Source organism: Microcaecilia unicolor, chromosome 11 (assembly GCF_901765095.1).
Source record: "Microcaecilia unicolor chromosome 11, aMicUni1.1, whole genome shotgun sequence".
In the NCBI taxonomy this organism is placed as follows: domain Eukaryota; kingdom Metazoa; phylum Chordata; class Amphibia; order Gymnophiona; family Siphonopidae; genus Microcaecilia; species Microcaecilia unicolor.
In genome coordinates, this window is record NC_044041.1 from 115,509,397 (window position 1) to 115,532,269 (window position 22,873).

Consider the following 22,873-nt stretch of genomic DNA (forward strand, 5'->3'; position numbering starts at 1 on the left):
GTAGGCACTGGTGACTCTCCCTTTCCCTCCCTCCCATTCTTTTGTCTGTCTGTGTGTCTCCTCCCCTCCTGCCCCATTCCTCCAACCCTTCATCCTCCCCTGAATTTCTATGTGTGTGTCTCTTCCGTTCCCTCCTGGATTCTGTGTCTTTCCTCTTCCTTACTTTGACCAATGTCCCTGTGTTTTTTTGTGTGTATTTCTCTATTTCTGTATCCTCTGTTTATGTGTGAGGTAGTCCAAGCAGTATTTCCTTGCCCTGTGGTCCTTATTACAGCTTGAGAAGAAAGATAATATTTGACATTTTAACAGCAACACCAGACGACAGGTTGTTCTGCTTTGCAGTGCATATTGTTCCAGTGCATTACTGATGTCTTTCTATTTGCAATTCTGTGAAGCTCACTTGCTTTGAATTGCTACAACCCCTGAGGAAGACTCTGTGCCGAAACACGGCCCGTGTATGGTCTTGGAGTCTAGTTTCTGGCAAATACATTTTTGTTGCTTTTACTGCTGTTTGCCTTGGTCATTTGGAACTTGCCTCACTCTCACCCTTGTTGGTGTTGCTTGACTCTTTTGTGAGACCTGTGAGGACCCCTCTTTGTGTTTGTTTGACATTTTAACAGACAATCTTTTATCTTCCTCCCCACCCTTCTACCCAAGCAGTACAACTAGGAGAATGTGGTAAAATATGTATAACAAGCTCATACTTTAAGATCCTTGTGCCTTTATGCAACTTTTCATGTATTCATGACAGGATATTAGTGCTTATAAAGTGTTTGGATAAAGCTTCCTAACTAACAGCTTTCCACAGTCATGCATTCCAGTCAAACAGAGGGCTTCTGAGCTGATCACCATCAGAGCTCTAAGCAGACTTTAAAATGATACATGTAGAGAGCCATTCTGAAAGCAGTTTACATGGGTATAAGCCATCTTACTGTCATTAATCAGTTGCCTGAAAATTGCCTTCCCTCCACCCAGTTACAGTCTGCAGATCACACTGCTCTACAGCCTTTCAGCAGCATGGTCAGGAAATGTTTTGGGGCATGTTTAGGTCATGGTAAGAAATTAACATATGAAGATTACATTCACAAAGCTATGTGAAAAATGTGCCCACAGGCAAAGCAGGTAAAAAAGTACATGCAACAAGTTTATAAGCAAATGTACATACAGAGTTTTGCTTTCAAAACTCGTTCAAAATCCACAGGCAAAAAGTGTATGTAGATTTTGTTCCCAGTTAAATAGTTTTAAAAACTGTCCCCTTAAAGCACAAATAAGCAAATCGCAGACCGCTGATCTTCATCAGAGCCTTTGAAGTGTCACATCCAAAACATGTGGGCATGGTATGGACAGCAAAGAGCAGATCTTCAGAGCATCACTGTGTCTCACCAACAGACCTAAAGCATGAGTGCAACATAGACTGCTGACAAGCAGGTCTCTGACAACCAAGCAGAGACAAGAATACTTCTTCATCTGTCCATGCTGAAGGCATTAAACATTACCCTTAGTGCAGTATTTTCCCTTGTGATTGCAGGTAGACCGCATCATTATCTGTGTGTTCATGGAGAAGGATGAGGAAATATACCGGAAGAAGCTCCTGGAATATTTTCCAACTGGTAAGTTTGAGATTTTTCTGATAATTCAGCACTGTGATCCTCTTCCCCTTCGTTGCTTTTCGTCTTTGCCTTTGGCATGCAGGCCTCAGCCAGGGTGCAAGAAGCCCGGGGGAAACCATCAATGAATTAGTGCCAGGACAAGCTCTGGCCCTCTTCTTTAACTTTCGTCGCCCTCCTCCTTCCCCTATCCCAACAGCTCATATTTTCTCTCCCTATTACAGCCTGATTCCAGTCACTTTCTCTCTTTATGATGGGGGTAAGATGTTTAACCCTTAAGGTGCTGTGTAACTTGGTGGAAAACTAAACCCGTAACAAGCATGTTCTTGCTGATTCTGCCTGAGTGCATTTGGTGGCATTCTCACATTTTCATTTTTTTTTATTTACTAAAATAGAATACCCATTGTTATGAAGCAATATAAAATACACTGTCTACTCAAGGAAGAGGGGCATGAGTTTTAATGCAGTGGAGAGAGCCAGGAGAGGGGTGTGCAGCAGTAGCTGGAAGGAGGAAGCACTTGTGAGCCATCTCTTCCTGGTCCTGCTAACTTGGATAATGCTGTGTGATGATTTTAGATCAGCTTCCCAACCCAGTCCTCAGGGTACACCCAACCAGTTGGGTTTTCAGGATATCCACAATGCATATACATGAGATTGATTTGCATACCATGAATATTCATGAATAGATTTTATAAACTGCCTACCTAAAACATTAATCAGCAGTCTGCATTAGCACTGAACTTTCTGCTGTGTTACTAATGTGGAAGTGTGTAGCAAGTGCATGTTCTCCTGTTAGTGTGTGTAGATAGAACCTCCTCAGAAAGAAATGGACCAGAGCATACATATGTTAAAACAAATACCTACACTCAGGGCAGTGGAATGTCTGTTTGGGGATGCCCAAGTTCCGCCCCTAATCTCAACCCCAGCACCAACCCTGTACTTAGCCCTGCCCCCAGCCCTTCCCTACCATCCCATAGTCCCCCCCCCCCCCCCCCCCCCCATGGCACCCAGCATCTCTCTCCCTTCTTCCCTCCCTCTCAACCTTCTCCATGGTGTCCAGCATTTCTCTGCTTCCCTACCTCCCTCGCCCCTTCTTCAGCATCTCTCCTTCCTTTCCGTCCCTCACCCCCCCCCCTCCATGGTTTCCAGCATCTCTCTCCTTCCTTCCCTCCCTCATCTCTTTTTCAGTGTCTCTGTCCTTCCAAGAGAGGGGATAGAAGCCGGCAGGCCTTGAGAATCTGTATGTGCAAATGCTCAAGGCCCTGCACCAGCCAGCCACACAATGCCGCTTCTTGTGCAGTTTGTAGAGTCATCGTCCCAGGGGAGTGAAGTAAGAAAATATACAGCTCACTGGGGAGGAAGGCAGGGAAGGAAAAGTTTGGGGGTGCCATGGCACCTGTGGTGCCCCCTTTTCCGATGCCTATGCATACACATGTATATTTGCATATAACAATATTTATTTGAGAACAAGCAGGATAATCAGTCACACATGTGGGTGATATCATCTTATGGTGCCAATGTGGAGCATTTCCCAGAGCCTTCTGGTAAAACTTTTCTGAGCAATTGTAGGAATTCCTGTATGGCTACTTCCTCACTGAGCCTTCTTTAATGTTGACTGAGTCCAGCAGCTTTAGATTTGTTCCCACTGCAGTTATAAATGTCCATTATGGACCATCCTTAGGTCTGCTTATGCCACATGGAGCGACAGCATGATGTCTTTAAATTGTGGCATCTCCTCAAAGTTGTCAACTAGGGCTTTCAAGCTTTGGTTGCTTGACATTTTATCTGTGAAGCAAAAATCTAGTACTTCCTTACTGGCACCAAAAGCATGGGTTTCAAAGGACTCATGAAAAGGAGAATTTTGATGCATATTTATTTAAAACTATTTGTACTTAAATATCAAAATGCACAGAGATGCGAAGAGTGAACCATCCCAAAGAGTGAGATTGAAGGCCAAAGATGCCATGGGTGAACCATCCCAAACAGTGAGATGTAACATGCCAAGGAGTGAGATTGAAGGCCAAAGAGTGTGATTTTTCAGACGGTACATCCAGGGTATAAATCTAGAATGATTTAAGTTTAGTATTGCTCTGCAAATAAATCAAGGCAGCATTAAATGATATTGGCTTTTCTTTGGAGCCTCTGAAAGAATACAGACAAAGTGGGGAACAATTTGGGTAAATGTTTTGAGCTGAAAATTGTCTTCCACCCAATAGTTAAAAGTGTGTACATCAGTTTCAGAGCACATGTACTTGCAGAAAAAGGGGAAAGGGACAGGGCAAGGGGAAGCAGGAAGGTGTGCTCAGATTTATTCTTACTGGTTGGACCAGTTGGGTTACTTCTCTAAGGCTTGCCTCTCATAAAAGCAATTAACAAAATCAGTGAACTGGTACTGAAGCTCTGATGAGTGAGAATAGGACTCAAAGAGTGTGAGAGTGAGAAAGCTTTCACATGAATGTGACACACTCCTAATGAGTGTGACCTAGCATCTCTGAATGCAGGCCAATAAACAAACGTATAACTTTGCTATCCATCTTTTTTCAATTCTTGTACAGATAGTATCGAGCTGAACATACGACTGATTGGCTTCATACAATCCATATAAGAAAGGACTGGGTTTGGGATGGGGCGGGGTGGGGTAAGGGCAGGCTAAGAAATTAACCAAATAGAGACAGTAATCAGCTGCTGACTAGCAGCAGGCCTAAACTAAATTGTATGCAAAAGTATATGTAGGCATGTTTGGAGATGAGTTTAGGCAGAGCATGGGCAAAGTCACCATATACACACATAAGTTATGAAATGCTACATATGTACTTCAGCCACATACATTTATGCCAGCTCCCAAGTTGACAGAAATGTACATGACCACATTTCTCTGCTTTTATGATGCTGTTGTATAAAGACACATTGGTGCTTACTTGGCCTTCCAGCCTAGGTGAGCTGTTATAAAATTGTTCTTCACAGATGTATGCAATGCCAATATCTATAGGGACAGAGGCACTGAATATATATGTAATCCCTTATTAGTTTGGGGATTACTAAGAGTAAGTCCCTGTTGAAAGTCACTGGGGGGAGTGGCTGGAAGGTCACTGGGTGAGGAAGCACAGCCCAAGGGGAGTAGCTTTGGAATAAAATGCAGAAAGATACTGCCCTTGGGGAGGTGGAGTTAGTTGTTATTAAAAAAAAAAAAAGATTTAGTTGCCCTTTAATGGGGGGGAGTTCATTTTTTGGTCATTGGTCTGTTGTTGCCTAACGGTCCCCTGCCATTGATCTGGAGAGTAAAGGAGAGTCCTAGAACTAAAAGAAGTGAGTCCATTGGCTATAGAAGAAGAGTTGCTCTTAAGAAAAACAATGACTGAGAGGAAGAGCTCTGGATGGGCAGTGGAGAGACCCAGCCCAAAAGTGTGGGATCGGAGCCAGGGAGTGCTCATCTCATAGTCAGGGTGAACCGCTGCAAAGGGCACCCTGGGTGGAGGTCAGACCATGAGGGTCTGGACTTGATATACTGCCTTTCTGAGGTTTTTGCAACTACATTCAAAGTGGTTTACATATATTCAGGTACTTATTTTGTACCAGGGGCAATGGAGGGTTAAGTGACTTGCCCAGGGTCACAAGGAGTTGCAGTGGGAATCGAACTCAGTTCCCCAGGATAAGAGTCCACTGCACTAACCACTAGGCTACTCCTCATAGCCTTAAGGATACTGTCTATGGGGGATAGGTATAGACAGGAGTACGTACAAAGTGTAAATATTTCTATTTCAGAGCACCTTATAAATACACCCAAGGGAGAAGAATACCGGAAATCCTCTGGGGCATATCAGAAGTACGCCTTGGTTAAAGATTGCATCAGTTGGTGTCAAGTTCATACAGTTGGAATGTTCTTGTGGTATACAGTTAAAGAACAAATTGTTTTGTGAGTTTTAAGCTGCTGACTGCAGAGTGGTCATTTTGGACTCGAAAGTGTACAGCTGTCCTCCTCAAGACAGCCTAACTTAACTGCCAGCCTTGTTTCCACAGAGGCTTTGGACTTGATTTTGAATTTCTTGGGGGAGAAAAGGGTCATCCAACCCAATAATGCTTCTTTCCCCAGGTGAAGGCACCGCACACCAAGTGAGCGAGTAAGCAAGGGTCCAACAGTCTGCCCTTCACAGGGATTCCAGTCTGCTTGGACCCTGAACCCAGATGTGCCCAGGCAAATAGGCGTTACATATGTATTAATTCAGGTACCAGCACCAATGCTTAAAGTAACAGTGTCCACACAGTTGAATGTTGACCCCCTTAGGGGAAATGGGCACCTCCAATCAGGTGTGATTGTCGTTCGCTTAGCGCCAATTCAATAATGATATCTGTGCCATTATAGAATACTAGCATAAGTCATCAGAAACACATCTACATTTAGGTACACCCACGTATGCCAGATCTGTGGCAGGTGTAAATGAGAATGCCTAAATGCTGCAGGTGTGCGCATAACTTACTTTTTAATAACAATCCTGACCCTTTAGTGGACCATATAATGGTGAATCAAACTAGGTATTCACTTTCTTCTGTTATAAAGATAAATTATGTTGACCAGACTTTATCCCTTGACTCTCAACTCAATGCTCTAAGAGCTCTTTCTTTCTTCTGAGGAATTTAAGATGCATAAGAAAGTATTTTGAATTTGAGCAGTTCAGGTTATTGGTACAGGCATTGCTTTTGTCCAAGTTGGACTACTGTAATTTTATGTGTTTGTGTGCGCCTAGACAAGTTATCCAGCGATTGCAAACAATCCAGAACACTGCAATCCGATTAATTTTTTCACTACAGAAGCAGGTTAAAATGTCTTCATATTTTGTTAAATTACATTGGTTGCCCACCGAGGCAAGGATTATATTCAAATTCTTTTGTTTTCTATATAAGATCCTAAATGTTGAATGCCCATTTTATATAATGGATCATATGGAATTTATTTCCAATAATAGGGATAGAAGATCATTTCACAATTCACTTTTCCCCCTTCCGTCTATTAAGGGGGTAAAGAGATTTAAAATGTTTGCTAGACTTCTTGCAGTTCAAGCATCGAGGTCCTGGAGTGATTTTAAAATTAGTTCTTGAATAAGATTCTCTGTATTTTTCTTCCCAAGAGACTGTCTTTGTTTTTTAATTATTGTAAACCGTTAGGAACCTGAAGGTATCAGTGGTGCAGAAGTATAATGTAATGTAATAACTTACATTATAAGTTGTGCATGTAAATGCTGACACTGCCCATGCACCAGTGTATGCACCCTCTTGCTAAGGCATTTATGTGCATATCTTATAGAATAGACAAGAACAAATCCACCAGGGTGAAGGAACACAAAAACCCATGGAAATAATACAAGAGTGATGGACAATGGAAAGTAGACCCCATGGTGTCAAGTCTCCCACCAATAAACTTGTTTTAAGAAGCATCACTTTGTTGTCCTTGTCTCTCGAGTCCATGGTCTACTTCCCACTGTCCATCACTCTCGTAGCTTATAGAATACCACTACGCACACAGCTAGCAGTTAAACAAATATGTACATTCACATGTGTGAGTGCAAGTATTATGTAAAAATACGTACACAAATGGTGCTTAACATTATGTGCACTGTTACAGAATTAGGGCCCTGTTTACTAAGGTGTGCTAGCGATTTTAGCATGCACTAACGCTAGTGACACCCATTGGAATATATGGATGTCTTTAGCATTAGCACACACTAATTTTTATCGCATGCTAAAAACGCTAGCATGCCTACAGCATGGCTTAGTAAACAGGGTCCTTAGTGTATATTGTTTCAGTTTTTAAATCAGTAATATAGCGTCAGAAGAATACTACTACAGTTTTGAATATTCATGAAAGATGCGTATGTTTCGACAGCAGATAGGCAAAGTTCTCTGTTCCTCATTGAAATGTCTTAACTGCTTCATGTTGTTTAGAAGGAGAGGGTAGGAAAAATACTTCCAAGTGTTTGACCAGTCTGTCTCTTCCCCTCCTCTGCTGTGTGTGTGCTTGATGTTCTACATCTGAATTTTCTAGAAAATTGGCCTGTGGAGGGGCATTTTCAATATGACATTCAAATGGTGAAATAAACATTTATCGGAAAATGTTTAAAAACACAAGTCCGTAATGGAAGAAATAAATAAACGTTTTCCAATATTCATAAATACACAAAGAAAAGAGGGCACACTGCAAACGTTATAGATGTTTGTAGAAAAACATTTCCGACAATTGAAAATACACTACGCAAAACGTGCAATGGCAGTACTAGTCCCCACATCAAGAAAATATCCATGACAACAGCAGCACATTTTCTCCATGTGTAAAACACGCCTATATACCTCCTGCACACTGAGGAACGTTCCTCAGTGTGGATAGTCATGTCTGTTTGGAGGGAGCCTAATTTCAGTGTGCTAAAGACAGAGGTCCTGAGGCTTAGGAGAGAAATTTTTAAGCACCATCACCACCTCTCTCCCCCCCCCCCCCCCCCCCCCCCCATTAGAAGCACCCTGGCAAGGTGAGTGTGAAGCAGTGCATCCCAGGATCACAGCACCACTCGTGGAACAGTGGTGTGCCGGAGCCGACTCAGAGCCGGTTGTTAACTTTCGAACAATTTTGCAAGCCGGTTGTTGCCATATTTACTTGACTATAAGCTGAGATTTTGGGACTTTAAAAAAAGTCCAAAAATTGGGATCTCGGCTTATAGTCAAGTTTCTCTCCTCCCCTATCCCAGCCCCTGCCCCTTGCAGGGACCGCGATTCTTCTTATCGACTTACAGCTGCCTCTGAACTTGAAGCTACCACTGTCACAGAACTACGGTAACTGCAAGCTGTGCCAGTGCGAGGCCTTGCACAACTGCACATGCTCAAGGCCCGCAGGATCGGACAGGCATGCTCAAGGCTCCTCACCACCAGCCCCACTTGCAGATACCTTCTGCGTCAGTGATGGAAGCTTTGGATATGGAACAATGCACTTTGTTTTGTTTTGCTGAGCTGCTAATCACAATGGTAAGCTGTTTAAAGATTATTTTGTGAGCTTTTTCTGTTATATATGTTCAGGTTGTTTTAAATAATAATTAACTACACATATGTTTTTTGTATATTTTATCATGCGGTTTCTTTACCCTATTGAACAGCATTTTTACAAGCACATTCAATATTTTTTAAGTATAATAATAATAGTTACTTTTTGCTGAGCTTGATAAATAGCTATATTAATTTTATGCATCAGAAAGTTAATTAAATGGTAGCGCAGTGGTGCTTTGTTTTTTCATACACAACGCCATTATCATCTGGTGACTATTTGGTGTGTCTTGCTATCCAATTATGTGTTCAGTATTATTACACACTTTTTTTTTTGGGGGGGGGGGGGTAGGAGTGAGGATTGCAATTTGAGCACAGAAGGCAGGATATTCAGTCTTGCAGATTTTTAGGAGCATTCTTGTTGATGTTCTATGGCATTTTAAAGCCAGGTTTTAAAGCAGTATTTTAAGGTCATTAAAGTATTATAATGCATTTTCTCATGGCAGTGCATTTTTGCACCTGATTTCAATTTTCTTTTTTCTTACAATGTGTTACAGCAATATATTTTTGAATGACCCTTTCGGATTTTATTTGTAGTATTTATTTGGTAAGACATGTAGATCGTAAATTGGTTGCTACACACATCCTTTGTACCAATATTATTGACTTTAAATGACTTGCAGGCTTATTTTTGAAAGAGAAGGGCACCCATCTTTCGACATAAATCGGGAGATGGGCGTCCATCTCCCAGGGTCGCCCAAATCGGCATAATCGAAAGCAGATTTTGGGCGTCCTCAACTGCTTTCCATCGCGGGGATGACCAAAGTTCACGGAGGCGTGTTGGAAGCGTAGCAAAGGCGGGACTGGGGCGTGCCTAACACATGGGCGTCCTCGACTGATAATGGAAAAAAGAAGGGCGTCCCTGACGGGCAACTTTACTTGGTCCATTTTTTTTATGACCAAGCAGGGCCGTGCCGATGCGGTAAGCGAGGTAAGCGCCGCAGGGGGGCGCCCACCTCTGGAGGGCGCCGCCGCGGTGCTTACCCTCGCCCCGCGCCGCAAAGGCCTTTAAATATTTTACCTGGGTCGCAGCAGCGTCAGTGAAAGCGCTGCCGACCAGCAAGGGCGGGGCGGTGGGGGCGGTCCGCCCCGAGTGTCATCAGAAAGGGGGGTGCCGCCGCTCCTGCTGCTCTTCTTCCTGGCAGCCCCTCCCCCGCAGCAGCCCTTTAAAAATAAATTGCCGACGCGAATAGCGAGTGCAGCACCTCGTGTGCAAGTAAAAGAAGCGGATCCGATCATCTCATTGGGCCTTCCCTCACTGTCCCGCCCTCCTCTGACGCAACTTCCTATTTCCTCTAGGGCGGGACAGTGAAGGAAGGCCCAATGAGATGATCGGATCCGCTTCTTTTACTTGCACACGAGGTGCTGCGCTCCCTATCGCGTCGGCAATTTATTTTTAAAGACTGGGTGGCAGGGAGAAGACGAGGCAGGGTGAGGGTGGGGGACAGATGGGGTGAAGGTGGGGGGGACTCGGATAGCAGAAGGGACTGGGTGGGAGACAGATGGGGTGAGGGGGACTCGGATGGGCAGAAGGGACTGGGTGGGAGCCAGATGGGGTGAGGGGGACTCAGATGGGCAGAAGGGACTGGGTGGGAGACAGATGGGGTGAGGGTGGGGGGCACTTGGATAGCAGAAGGGACTGGGTGGGAGACAGATGGGGTGAGGGTGGGGGGCACTTGGATAGCAGAAGGGACTGGGTGGGAGACAGATGGGGTGAGGGGGACTCGGATGGGCAGAAGGGACTGGGTGGGAGCCAGATGGGGTGAGAGTGAGGGGCACTTGGATAGCAGAAGGGACGGGGTGGGAGCCAGATGGGGTGAGGGGGACTCGGATGGGCAGAAGGGACTGGGTGGGAGACAGATGGGGGTGAGGGTGGGGGGCACTTGGATAGCAGAAGGGACTGGGTGGGAGACAGATGGGGTGAGGGTGGGGGGCACTTGGATAGCAGAAGGGACTGGGTTGGAGACAGATGGGGTGAGGGGGACTCGGATGGGCAGAAGGGACTGGGTGGGAGACAGATGGGGTGAGAGTGAGGGGCACTTGGATAGCAGAAGGGACGGGGTGGGAGCCAGATGGGGTGAGGGGGACTCGGATGGGCAGAAGGGACTGGGTGGGAGACAGATGGGGTGAGGGTGGGGGGCACTTGGATAGCAGAAGGGACTAGGTGGGAGCCAGATGGGGTGAGGGGGACTCGGATGGGCAGAAGGGACTGGGTGGGAGACAGATGGGGTGAGAGTGAGGGGCACTTGGATAGCAGAAGGGACGGGATGGGAGCCAGATGGGGTGAGGGGGACTCGGATGGGCAGAAGGGACTGGGTGGGAGACAGATGGGGTGAGGGTGGGGGGCACTTGGATAGCAGAAGGGACTGGGTGGGAGACAGATGGGGTGAGGGGGACTCGGATGGGCAGAAGGGACTGGGTTGGAGACAGATGGGGTGAGGGTGGGGGGCATTTGGATAGCAGAAGGGACTGGGTGGGAGACAGATGAGGTGAGGGGGACTCGGATGGGCAGAAGGGACTGGGTGGGAGACAGGGTGAGGGTGGGGGGCACTTGGATAGCAGAAGGGACTGGGTGGGAGCCAGATGGGGTGAGGGGGACTCGGATGGGCAGAAGGGACTGGGTGGGAGACAGATGGGGTGAGGGTGGGGGGCATTTGGATAGCAGAAGGGACTGGGTGGGAGACAGATGAGGTGAGGGGGACTCGGATGGGCAGAAGGGACTGGGTGGGAGACAGGGTGAGGGGGGGGGGCACTTGGATAGCAGAAGGGACTGGGTGGGAGCCAGATGGGGTGAGGGGGACTCGGATGGGCAGAAGGGACTGGGTGGGAGACAGATGGGGTGAGGGTGAGGGTGGGGGGGCACATGGATAGCAGAAGGGACTGGGTGGGAGACAGATGGGAGAAGGGGCATGGATCTGGAACTGGGGTCTGAAAAGTGAGCAGGAGGGAGAATGGGGTCATGCCTGGGGCAGAGGTGGATGGGAGAATCAATGGATCTGGAACTAGGGGCAGCCGCAGGTGGGAACTGGGAGCCGAAAAGAGGGGGCATTGAGAGAGGGGGGATAGATCCTGGATGGAATGGGGAATGAGAGGGAGGGCAGACCCTGAATGGATGGGAGGGGGAAAGAGAGAGGGCAAATGGTGAATCGAAGGAGCAGAGAGAAAGGGCAGACAGTGGATAGAAGGGAGTGAAAGAGCAGACAGCGGATGGAAGGGGCAGAGATAGAGGGCAAATGCTGGAGGGAAAGGAGAGAGAGAGGGCAGATGGTGGATGGAAGGGGGAGAGAGAGATGGCAGACTGGGGCAGATGGTGGATGGAAGGGGCAGAAATAGAGGGCAGATGTGGATGGAAGGCACATTAGAGAGGGCAGACACTGGATGGCAGAGAGAGAGCGAAGACAGATGCTGGATGGAAGGAAGACGGTGAAAAGAAGATGAGGAAAGCAGAAACCAAGACAACAAACTGTAAATATATATTTTTATTTTTTTGCTTTAGGATATAGTATTTTAGCTGTGTTAATAAATGTTTATAAATAGAACATGTAAATAAGGTAATCTTTTTATTGGACTAATTTTAATACATTTTGACTTAACTTTCAGAGAACAAAACCCCCTTCCTCAGATCAGGATAGGATACTGTAACAGCACTATACTGTATTGACCTGAGGAAGGAGATTTTGGCCTCTGGAAGTTAAATGTATTAGTCCAATAAAATGGTATTATTTTATTTTCTGTATTTGTTTTATTTCTATTTGTTAATTGTAAAGTGGTGATTGGTATTTGTTAGTTTTTTCAAATTTACATCTGCTGTCTTTATATTTTGCACAGTACTAGGAGACATTTTCTGTTTCTGTGGCGTTGCATTGTATGCAGAGTCTGGCATTGGGGGTTCAGTTTAATTTTTGTCTAAATAGAAAGTTTATGATTACTTATTCTATAGTGGATTAGGGTGTATCTGTGTTTGTGAAAAAGACATGGCTTTCAGTTGGCATTGACTGTGCAGGATCGACGATCTGTACTATTCTGTCTGGTTTCGTTTTACAATAGGTGAATTGATGTTCTAGTGCTCACTGTAGTGCTTAAGATGCTTTCCTTTTCCTTGTGTGACTCATAGAAACGACTGCTTATGGTATGGTAAAATTGCTCTATAGGTCGTTGTTTTGTATTCTCGGTATGCCTAGTACTGGATTTGGGGGGGGGGGGGGGTGTTAAAAAAATGACCGGCCCGGGTGTCAACTACCCTAGCTACGCCACTGCTGCCGACGTCTCCCTTCCCTTGCACTCGTTGGTTCCCTCAGTGTCCCGCCTTCTTCTGACGTCAGAAGAAGGCGGACACTGAGGGAACCCAAGAGCGCAAAGGGAAGGGAGATGTCGGCAGCGCTCCGCTTTCACTGACGCTGCTGCGACCAGAAGTAAAAGATTTAAAGGCCCCAGGGCGCGGAGGGAAGGGCAGAGAGGCATGGATGGGAGGGCAGAGAGGCATCGATGGGAGGGCAGGGCCCAGGGAGAGGACAAATTGCTGGAAGGGGAGGGGAGAGAGGATTGCTGGCTATGGATGGAGGAGGGAAGGGCAGAGAGGGACAAGGATGGACATGGGGGCCCAGGGAGAGGACAAATTGCTGGAAATGGAGGGGAGAGAGGAGGATTGCTGGCTATGGATGGAGGAGGGAAGGGCAGAGAGGGACAAGAATGGACATGGATGGGAGGGCAGGACCCAGGGAGAGAGGAGAAATTGCTGGAAATGGATATAGAGCAAGAAATGAAGAAGAAAGGAGAAAAGTAAAAAATTAATGGAAAGGAAGCCCTGGAAATGGAGTTAAGAGGACAGATAGCAGCAGAATCAGATACTGGACCAGCATGATTGAAAAAAGAAAGTCACCAGACAACAAAGGTAGAAAAAAAATCATTTTATTTTCATTTTAGCATTTGGAATATGTCCACTTTGAGAATTTACATCTGCTATCTTATTTTGCAATGTATACCAATTTGTTTCTAAGAATATTGCTGACAATTCCTTTCAGTGTGGCAAGTGGTGAGCGATCATTTTCATGGGGGGGGGGGGCGTGATCATTTTCACGGGGGGGGGGGGGGCGCCAATTGATAGTCTGCGGGGGGGCGCCAGAGACCCTAGGCACGGCCCTGTGACCAAGCCTCAAAAAGGTGCTCAAACTGACCAGATGACCACCGGAGGGAATTGGGGATGACCTCCCCTTACTCCCCCAGTGGTCACCAACCCCCTCCCACCCTCAAAAAACTTTTTAAAATATTTTTTGCCAGCCTCAATTGTTATACCTAGCTCCATGACAGCAGTATGCAGGTCCCTGGAGCAGTTTTAGTGGGTGCAGTGGACTTCAGGTAGGCGGACCCAGGCCCATCAACCCCCCACCTGTTACACTTGTGGTGGTAAATGTGAGCCCTTCAAAACCCACAAGAAACCCACTGTACCCACATGTAGGTGCCCCCCTTCACCCCTTAGGGCTATGGTAGTGGTGTACAGCTGTAGGGATTGGGCTTTGGGGGGCTTAGCACCAAAGGTAAGGGAGCTATGCACCTGGGAGCAATTTCTGAAGTCCACTGCAGTGCCCCCTAGGGTGCCCGGTTGGTGTCATGGCATGTGAGGGGGGACCAGTGCACTACAAATGCTGGCTCCTCCCACAACCAAATGGCTTGGATTTGGTCGTTTCTGAGATGGGCGTCCTCGGTTTCCATTATGGCCGAAAACCAGGGACGACCATCTCTAAGGACGACCATCTCTAAGAACGACCTAAATATTGAGATTTGGGCGTCCCCGACCATATTATCGAAACAAAAGATGGACGCCCATCTCGTTTCGATAATACGGGTTTCCCCGCCCCTTCGCCAGGACGTCCTGCGAGGACATCCTCAGGAAAACTTGGGCGCCCCTTTCAATTATGCCCCTCTTGGGGAAAATCCACTGCTTATTTCTAGGATAAGCAACATAAAATGTATTGAACTTTTTTGGGATCTTGCCAGGTATTTGTGACCTGGATTGGCCACTGTTAGAAACAGGATGCTGGGTTCGATGGAACTTTGGTCTGTCCCAATATGGCAATACTTATGTACTTAACGTATAATAAAGTTACATACATATATACAGTTTTTTGGTTTTGCCAAGCCCCGCCAGCCAAATAAATAGACTTCCAACACTCCCCGTTGCTTGTTTCTGGCTCTGAGCAGCATGCCGGTACTTCTTGTGAATTCTCTGGGAATGCGTGAGAAGTCCCGGCATGCTGCTTAGAGCCAGAAACAAGCAGTGAGGAGCGTCAGCAGACCATTTATAAGGTTGCGTGGCTCAACATCCTTGCCAGCAAATGAATGCCTAGCGCCCAGAGAGAGAGCCTGTTGTTAAAATTTTACCATCACATCACTGATGTGGAAGCACCATACATAGGCAAGGTTACATACAGTGAGGTCCCTTTGTTGTTGCAATACAGGTTATTGATTTTTCATAAAGAAGAATAACAAAACATTGGTGAAATCCACTAACCTTCAATGCTAAAACGAGGGACTGCACATACCAGTACTTGTACATCACCTGAAACAAACTAACTATGGGAATATGTGCAGATTGTACCCCAGTGGATGGGGGTTGGAGTCCCTGGAAATGGGTCTGTGCACCATGTGCTCCTCAGGGCAGCAGTGTTAAACATTGTGCCCACTGCAATATTTATGCTGCTGCCTTTTCCTAATTATGTCCTTGTTCTGTGACTCCTGAAAGCTAGTGATATTATAGTATGGTAGAATTGCTCTATATGACTTCACAGTGTAGATTTTGGATTTGAATTTAGATCATGCCTTTCTCAGCAGTGCATAAGTACATAAGCACCGCCATACTGGGAAAAGACCAAAGGTCCATCAAGTCCAGCATCCTGTCTCCAACAGCGGCCAATCCAGGTTTGGTAGTCAGTACCCTACCTCTTCTTTTTTACGCTTTCAGCCATGGGGGGGAAGTGTTGCTTGCTTGTTCCATTGCCGTGTGCGCAATGCACAATTCAGAGCTCCCACCTACCTAGGATGGTCGCCAGGGTGCATAGCGAGTAACCGCCTAAACCTCCCAGATTCTATCACACCATCTAGGAAAGTGTAAGTTAGTAGAGTTAATTGGGAGAGACCGGCTTGCTTACCGGAGGCTAGAGTGCAAATCTACAATTAATGCGTTGTTTGTTTCTCCCATGCGCAAAATGCAATTCAGAACTCCCACCTACCTAGGATGGTTGCCAGGGGGCAGAGCAAATCACTGCTCCCGTGCGCAAAACGCAATTCAGAACTCCAACCTACCTAGGATGGTTGCCAGGGGGCGGAGTAAATCGCCACCTAACTCTCCTGGAGTCTTTTACAGCGTCAATGAAAGCATAAACCAAATAGTCCCCCAGCGCCTACAGTTAGTTGTGACTTGTGAGAGACTGGCTTGCTTACCTAAGGCTACAGTGTAAATGTACAATTAAAATGTTCCACCTTTCGGAGGTGAGAGTTAGTTCACTGTTGTCTCCTTCGTGAGTGTGTTCTATTTTATAGTTCATCTTGAGAGAGACGGGGGGAAGGGCTTGTGTGATGCGCCAGCGCGGAGGGGCTTGGGTGTTGCGCCGAGGGGGGGGCTCTGCAAGTTGTTTCGTAGGCAGGGAGAGGAGTAGGGAAACACGCTCCGCGTGTTTCCCTACTCCTCCCCCTGCCTGGCTCGTAGTGGTGTATATTGATGTCTGCCCCTGCAAATGGTTGAGTGCCATTGCTCCGCCCTCAACGTCATCACGTTTGAAGCGAGGGCGAGGCAAACACTCATGGGCAAATTGTGGTTTCACCACCATGCAGTTAGAACGTTGGGACTTGTGGTGGCTTCATTAGAACGTTGGAGGTACGTTTTATATAGAGAGATTATATTTTTTTAGATTTTCTATTTTGTAAACCGCGTTATGCCTATTTGTTAAGGCCACAGCAGTATATCAAGTTTTACTAAATAAATAATTAAAAAAGAAACAAAGTTTACAGACCAGTCAACAACTCTCCAATCTTTTTCACAAACCAACAATTCCACCTCTCCACCTCAGTAAAATTACAAATGGGTCCAAAGACAAGTTTGGGCTTGAGCTAGTCACTTTTAAAGCAGGTCTAATTCATGACATTTTTCTTTCCAGCACAAGGGAATTGTTTTGCTACCCATTATCGCAAAAAAATGTACACCATTCAAGACCACCCATCTCACGCCTACGACACGCTCCCCAAATACCCACTCTCAACTTTTTCTTTTGGCAAATATCGGACTTAAGCAGTTTGGGAGAGGTGATTATATGGTTTAAATATTTCTTTGGTAGAAAACGTCCATCTTGCTCTTGTGCCACTTTTGCACATTCTTCTCTTTTGAAAATGAGCCCCCTATAGATCTCATTTGTCATTATTCTTCACAGCTAAACAGGAACTTAAATAGGGAAAAATACTGTACATCCACACTAGAACATAATGTATTGGTAGTATCACAATGTGTATAAATTTGCTGAAAGGAAAAGTATATCTTTAAAAAAATAGTTATGCAGGGAACATTAGAAGTTGGAAAATACATAGGACAAATTGTGCCTAACAGCGTACTCTGGACAAAACTACAGAAAATTGCAGCCATTCTAAAACCAGCTCTGATAAAACTCAACTATCTGATGCTCCGTACGTTTCCCAAAGATAAAACAAAATACTAAAGCAAAGCTATATTCAGCTTCGCTGCAGGAAACTGAAAAAAAAAGGTTTTGGAAGCAATACAACATAGAAAGCTTTAGCCATATGTGATGCCACACATTTGTTGGGCCCACAGTATTAGGGAAATCAAAGAAAGTGAATCAGATCAAAAGAAGCAACAGAATAAATTGCCCAGGTCACAGGAATTAAATTTGATCCTAGGAAGGTTTGGGCAAATGTTGCATAAAAAATGAAAACAAAGGTCAAATGGCCTATATACAGGCTGCCCATCCACACTATCTATTATTCCTTCCTCTCCCATAGAGATCCTATGTACTTACTTGTCCTAAGCTTTCTTGAATTCAGATACAGTTTTCACCTCTACCAAGAGGCTGTTCCACACATTCACCCTCCTTCTGTGAAGAAGTATTTCTTTAGGTTACTCCTTAGTCTGTCTCCTTTCACCTTCATCCTTTCAACTGAAAGAGACATTCGCCTCATGCCACAGAGGTATTTAAATATCTCTGTCATATCTCCCCCCTTTCCTCCAAAGTAAACATATTTAAATCTTTGAGTCTTTCTCCATATACTTTATGACATAGACCACTGATGATTTTAATAAGGGGATGGGATTTGATATACTGCCTTTCTATGGTTACAATAAAAGCAGTTTACATATTATGTACCTGGGGCAATGGAGGGTTAAGTGACTTGCCCAGAATCACACAGAGCTGCAGTGGAAATCAAACCTGTTTTCTCTGGTTCTCAGGCCACTGCACTAGCCATTAGTCTACTCCTCCCAAATAAGGAGTGGAGGAGTGGCCTAGAGGTTAGGGTGGTGGACTTTGGTCCTGAGGAACTGAGTTCAATTCCCACTTCAGGCACAGGCAGCTCCTTGTGACTCTGGGCAAGTCACTTAACCCTCCATTGCCCCATGTAAGCCACATTGAGCCTGCCATGCGTGGGAAAGCACAGGGTACAAATGTAACAAAAAAAATAATAATAATCTTTAAGCTACTCCTACCCAGGACTAATGAGAGGAGGGGCAGGGGGAGCAAAATTCCACAGGCCTGGCCTCCAAGTGGGGGCCCAGGCTTGGACCCAGCGCCGGCAAGCTTCTTCCTGCCTGCCTGCTTCTTCTAGGTCTGTCCTCTCTCAGCTCTGGTCCCGCCCTTGCAGAAACAGGAAATGAGGGCGGGACTAGAGCTGAGAGAGAGAGAAGGGAAAACTGAACTAAGGGCCGAGCCTGCACACTTTTTACCGCTGCTCCCGGCCGCCGTAACCCTGACGAGGTAAGTCAAGATGACTTTTAAAATTCGGAGGGAGGGGCCTGGAACTCGAAGGGAGGGACGACAACCCTGGAACTCGGAGGGAGGGAGGGAACGAACTTCCGGTGAGTGAAATATTGGGGGTGCTCGAGCACCCACGGAGTTGGCACCTATGGACAGGGCCATGATACCATATCAAAAGCTTTTTCTATATCATAGCTTACCAAAAGTGCATCATGTTTTGGGATCACACCATTTCCATGGCACAAAGAAGTTTGTGGACATGAGAGCTGGCATTTCTCCCCTTTACAAAGCCTGCTTGATGAGGTCCCACCAGTCTGGGTACTATATGCATCAACCGATTAACTAAAATCTTTGCTTATAATTTGTAATCCACATTGAGAAGTGATATTGGTCTATAAGAGCTTGTGAGGAGAGGATCTCTATTAGGTTTCAATATAGGGATTGCTGTGGCTCCCCTTATCCTGACTGTGAATAGCCCATTCCTCAGTGCTTCATTATAAACAGTTACAATAAGTACATAAGTAATGCCATATTGGGAAAAGACCAAAGGTCCATTGAGCCCAGCATCCTGTCCCCGACAGCGGCCAATCCAGGTCAAGGGCACCTGGCAAGCTACCCAAACGTACAAACATTTTATACATGTTATTCCTGAAATTGTGGATTTTTCCCAAGTCCATTTAGTAGCAGTCTATGGACTTGTCCTTTAGGAAACCGTCCAACTCCTTTTTAAACTCTGCCAAGCCAACCGCCTTCACTACGTTCTCCGGCAACGAATTCCAGAGTTTAATTATGTGTTGGATGAAGAAAACTTTTCTCCTATTTGTTTTAAATTTACTACACTGTAGTTTCATCGCATGCCCCCTAGTCCTAGTATTTTTGGAAAGTGTGAACAGACGCTTCACATCCACCTGTTCCACTCCACTCATTATTTTATATACCTCTATCATGTCTCCCCTCAGCCATCTCTTCTCCAAGCTGAAAAGCCCCAGCCTCCTTAGTCTTTCTTCATAGGGAAGTCATCCCATCACCCGCTATCATTTTTCTTGCCCTTCACTGCACCTTTTCCAGTTCTACTATATCTTTCTTGAGATGCGGTGAACAGAATTGAACACAATACTCAAGGTGTGGTCGCACCATGGAGCGATACAACGGCATTATAACATCCTCAGTCGTGTTCTCCATACCTTTCCTAATTATACCCAACATTCTATTCGCTTTCCTAGCCACAGCAGCACACTGAGCAGAAGGTTTCAGTGTATTATCAACGACGACACCCAGATCTCTTTCTTGGTCCGTAACTCCTAACGTGAAACCTTGCATGATGTAGCTATAATTCAGGTTCTTTTTTCCCACATGCATCACCTTGCACTTGTTCACATTAAACGTCATCTGCCATTTAGCCGCCCAGTCTCCCAGTCTCGTAAGGTCCTTCTGTAATTTTTCACAATCCTCTCGCGAGTTAACGACTTTGAATAACTTTGTGTCATCAGCAAATTTAATTACCTTGCTGGTTACTCCCATCTCTAAATCATTTATAAATATATTAAAAAGCAGTGGTCCTAGCACTGACCCCTGAGGAACCCCACTAACTACCCTTCTCCATTGTGAATACTGCCCATTTAACCCTACTCTGTTTCCTATCCTTCAACCAGTTTTTAATCCACAATAGGACATTTCCTCCTATCCCATGACCCTCCAATTTCCTCTGTAGCCTTTCATGAGGTACCTTATCAAACGCCTTTTGAAAATCCAGAAACACAATATCAACCGGCTCCCCTTTCTCCACATGTTTGTTTACTCCTTCAAAGAATTGAAGTAAATTGGTCAGGCAAGATTTCCCCACACTAAAGCCGTGCTGACTTGGTCTCAGTAATCCATGTCCTTGGATGTGCTCTGTAATTTTGTTTTTAATAATAGCCTCTACCATTTTCCCCGGCACGACGTCAGACTCACCGGTCTATAATTTCCCGGATCTCCCCTGGAACCTTTTTTTAAAAATGGGCGTTACATTGGCCACCCTCCAATCTTCCGGTACCACGCCCGATTTTAAGGATAAATTGCATATCACTAACAGTAGCTCCGCAAGCTCATTTTTCAGTTCTATCAGTACTCTAGGATGTATACCATCTGGTCCAGGAGATTTCTACTGTTCAGTTTGCTGAACTGCCCCATTACGTCCTCCAGGTTTACTGTGAATTCAGTAAGTTTCTCTGACTCGTCCGCTTGAAATACCATTTCCGACACCGGTATCCCACCCGAATCTTCCTCGGTGAAGACCGAAGCAAAGAATTCATTCAATCTCTCCGCTACGTCTTTGTCATCCTTGATCGCCCCTTTTACCCCTCGGTTGTCCAGCAGCCCAACCGATTCTCTTGCCGGCTTCCTGCTTTTAATATATCGAAAAAAATTTTACAATGTTTTTTTGCCTCTAATGCTATCTTTTTTTCGTAATCCCTCTTGGCCTTCTTTATCTGTGCCTTGCATTTGCTTTGACACTCCTTATCTTGCTTCTTGTTATTTTCAGACAGTTCCTTCTTCCGTTTTCTGAAGGCGTTTCTTTTAGCCCTAATAGCTTCCTTCACCTCACTTTTCAATCACGCTGGCTGTCTTTTGGACTTCCGTCTTTCTTTTGTAATTCGCGGAATATGTTTGGCCTGGGCCTCTAGGATGGTACTTTTGAACAGCATCCACGCCTGTTGTACAGTTTTTACCCTCCAGTTGCCCCTCTAAGTTTTTTTTTTTACCATTCTTCTCATTCTATCATAGAAGGGCATAATTGAACGTCGCCGGCGATCTATTTTGGCGGCGGCGCAACAGCTGGCCAGAACCGTATTATCGAAAAACATGGCCCGACCATCTTTGTTTTGATAATACGGTTTAGCCCGGCCAAATGCCAGAGTTCGCCGGGGTTGAGATCGTCGGTTTTTGTTTTTCAGCGATAATGGAAAAAAACTGCCGGCCATCTCAAACCCGGCGAAATGCAAGGCATTGGTCATGGGAGGAGCCAGCATTTGTAGTGCACTGGCCCCCTGACATGCCAGGACACCAACTGGGCACCCTAGGGGTCAGTGCGGTGGACTTCAGAAAAAGCTCCCACATGCATAGCTCTCTTACTTTGGGTGCTGAGCACCCCAATCCCCCCCAAAACCCACTACCCACAAATGTACAACACTACCGTAGCTCTTAGGGGCGAAGGGGGCAACTACATTTGGGTACAGTGGGTTTTGGAGGGCTCCCATTTACCAGCACAAGTATTACAGGTAGGGGGATGGGCCTGGGTCCGCCTGCCTTAAGTGCACTGCGGTACCCACTAAAAGTGCTCCAGGGACCTGCATACACGCAGGCCTCTAGGACTTGTTGCTGCTGTATAACCTTGGCACACCAGTTGACACCTGAAGACTAATCTCTTTGAAAAAGTCCTTTATTTGAATAAGCACATTTACTCACAGTTAACTGCAGATCAGAGGTTGTGCCCCACTGGCAAAGAGTCTCCCTGGTACTGAGATTAGCAGTAGGTCAGAGCTGGCAGAATGGTGTACAATGCCCTCTTTCAGCAACATTCAAGGTAATAACTAAGTTCTCTATCATGGGTAACATATGAAAGGGATCTAAAACTGGCTTACAAAAATGGCCACTACCTCATGGACTACCGGAAACAAAACTGGACACCAGTGGCGTACCTAGGGTAGTTGACACCCGGGGCCGGTCATTTTTTAACACCCCCCCCCCCCAAATCCAGTACTAGGCATGCCGAGAATACAAAACACTCAGGACCTATAGAGCAATTCTACCATACCATAAGCAGTCATTTCTACGAGTCACACAAGGAAAAGGAAAGCATCTTAAACACTACAGTGAGCACTAGAACATCAATTCACCTATTGTAAAATTAAACCAGACAGAATAGTACAGATCGTAGATCCTGCACAGTCAATGCCAACTGAAAGCCATGTCTTTTTCACAAACACAGATACACCCTAATCCACTATAGAATAAGTAATCATAAACTTTCTATTTAGACAAAAATTAAACTGAACCCCCAATGCCAGACTCTGCATACAATGCAACACCACAGAAACAGAAACTGTCCCCTAGTACTGTGCAAAATATAAAGACAGCAGATGTAAATTTGAAAAAAAAACCTAACAAGTACCAATCATCGCTTTACAAATTAACAAATAGAAATAAAACAAATATAGAAAGTAAAATAATACC

At 45.6% G+C, this 22,873-nt stretch overlaps 1 protein-coding gene across 1 annotated transcript in view; it reads left to right on the top strand.

The window, feature by feature from the left end:
• The window catches only part of MACROD1 (mono-ADP ribosylhydrolase 1), a gene marked incomplete in the record, with an annotated part of 1,234,860 nt that overhangs the window by 1,151,259 nt on the left and 60,728 nt on the right, over nt 1-22,873 (top strand). The window contains 1 exon segment of the mRNA XM_030218128.1: nt 1,529-1,610. Within this exon segment, the coding sequence (XP_030073988.1) occupies nt 1,529-1,610 (82 nt within the window).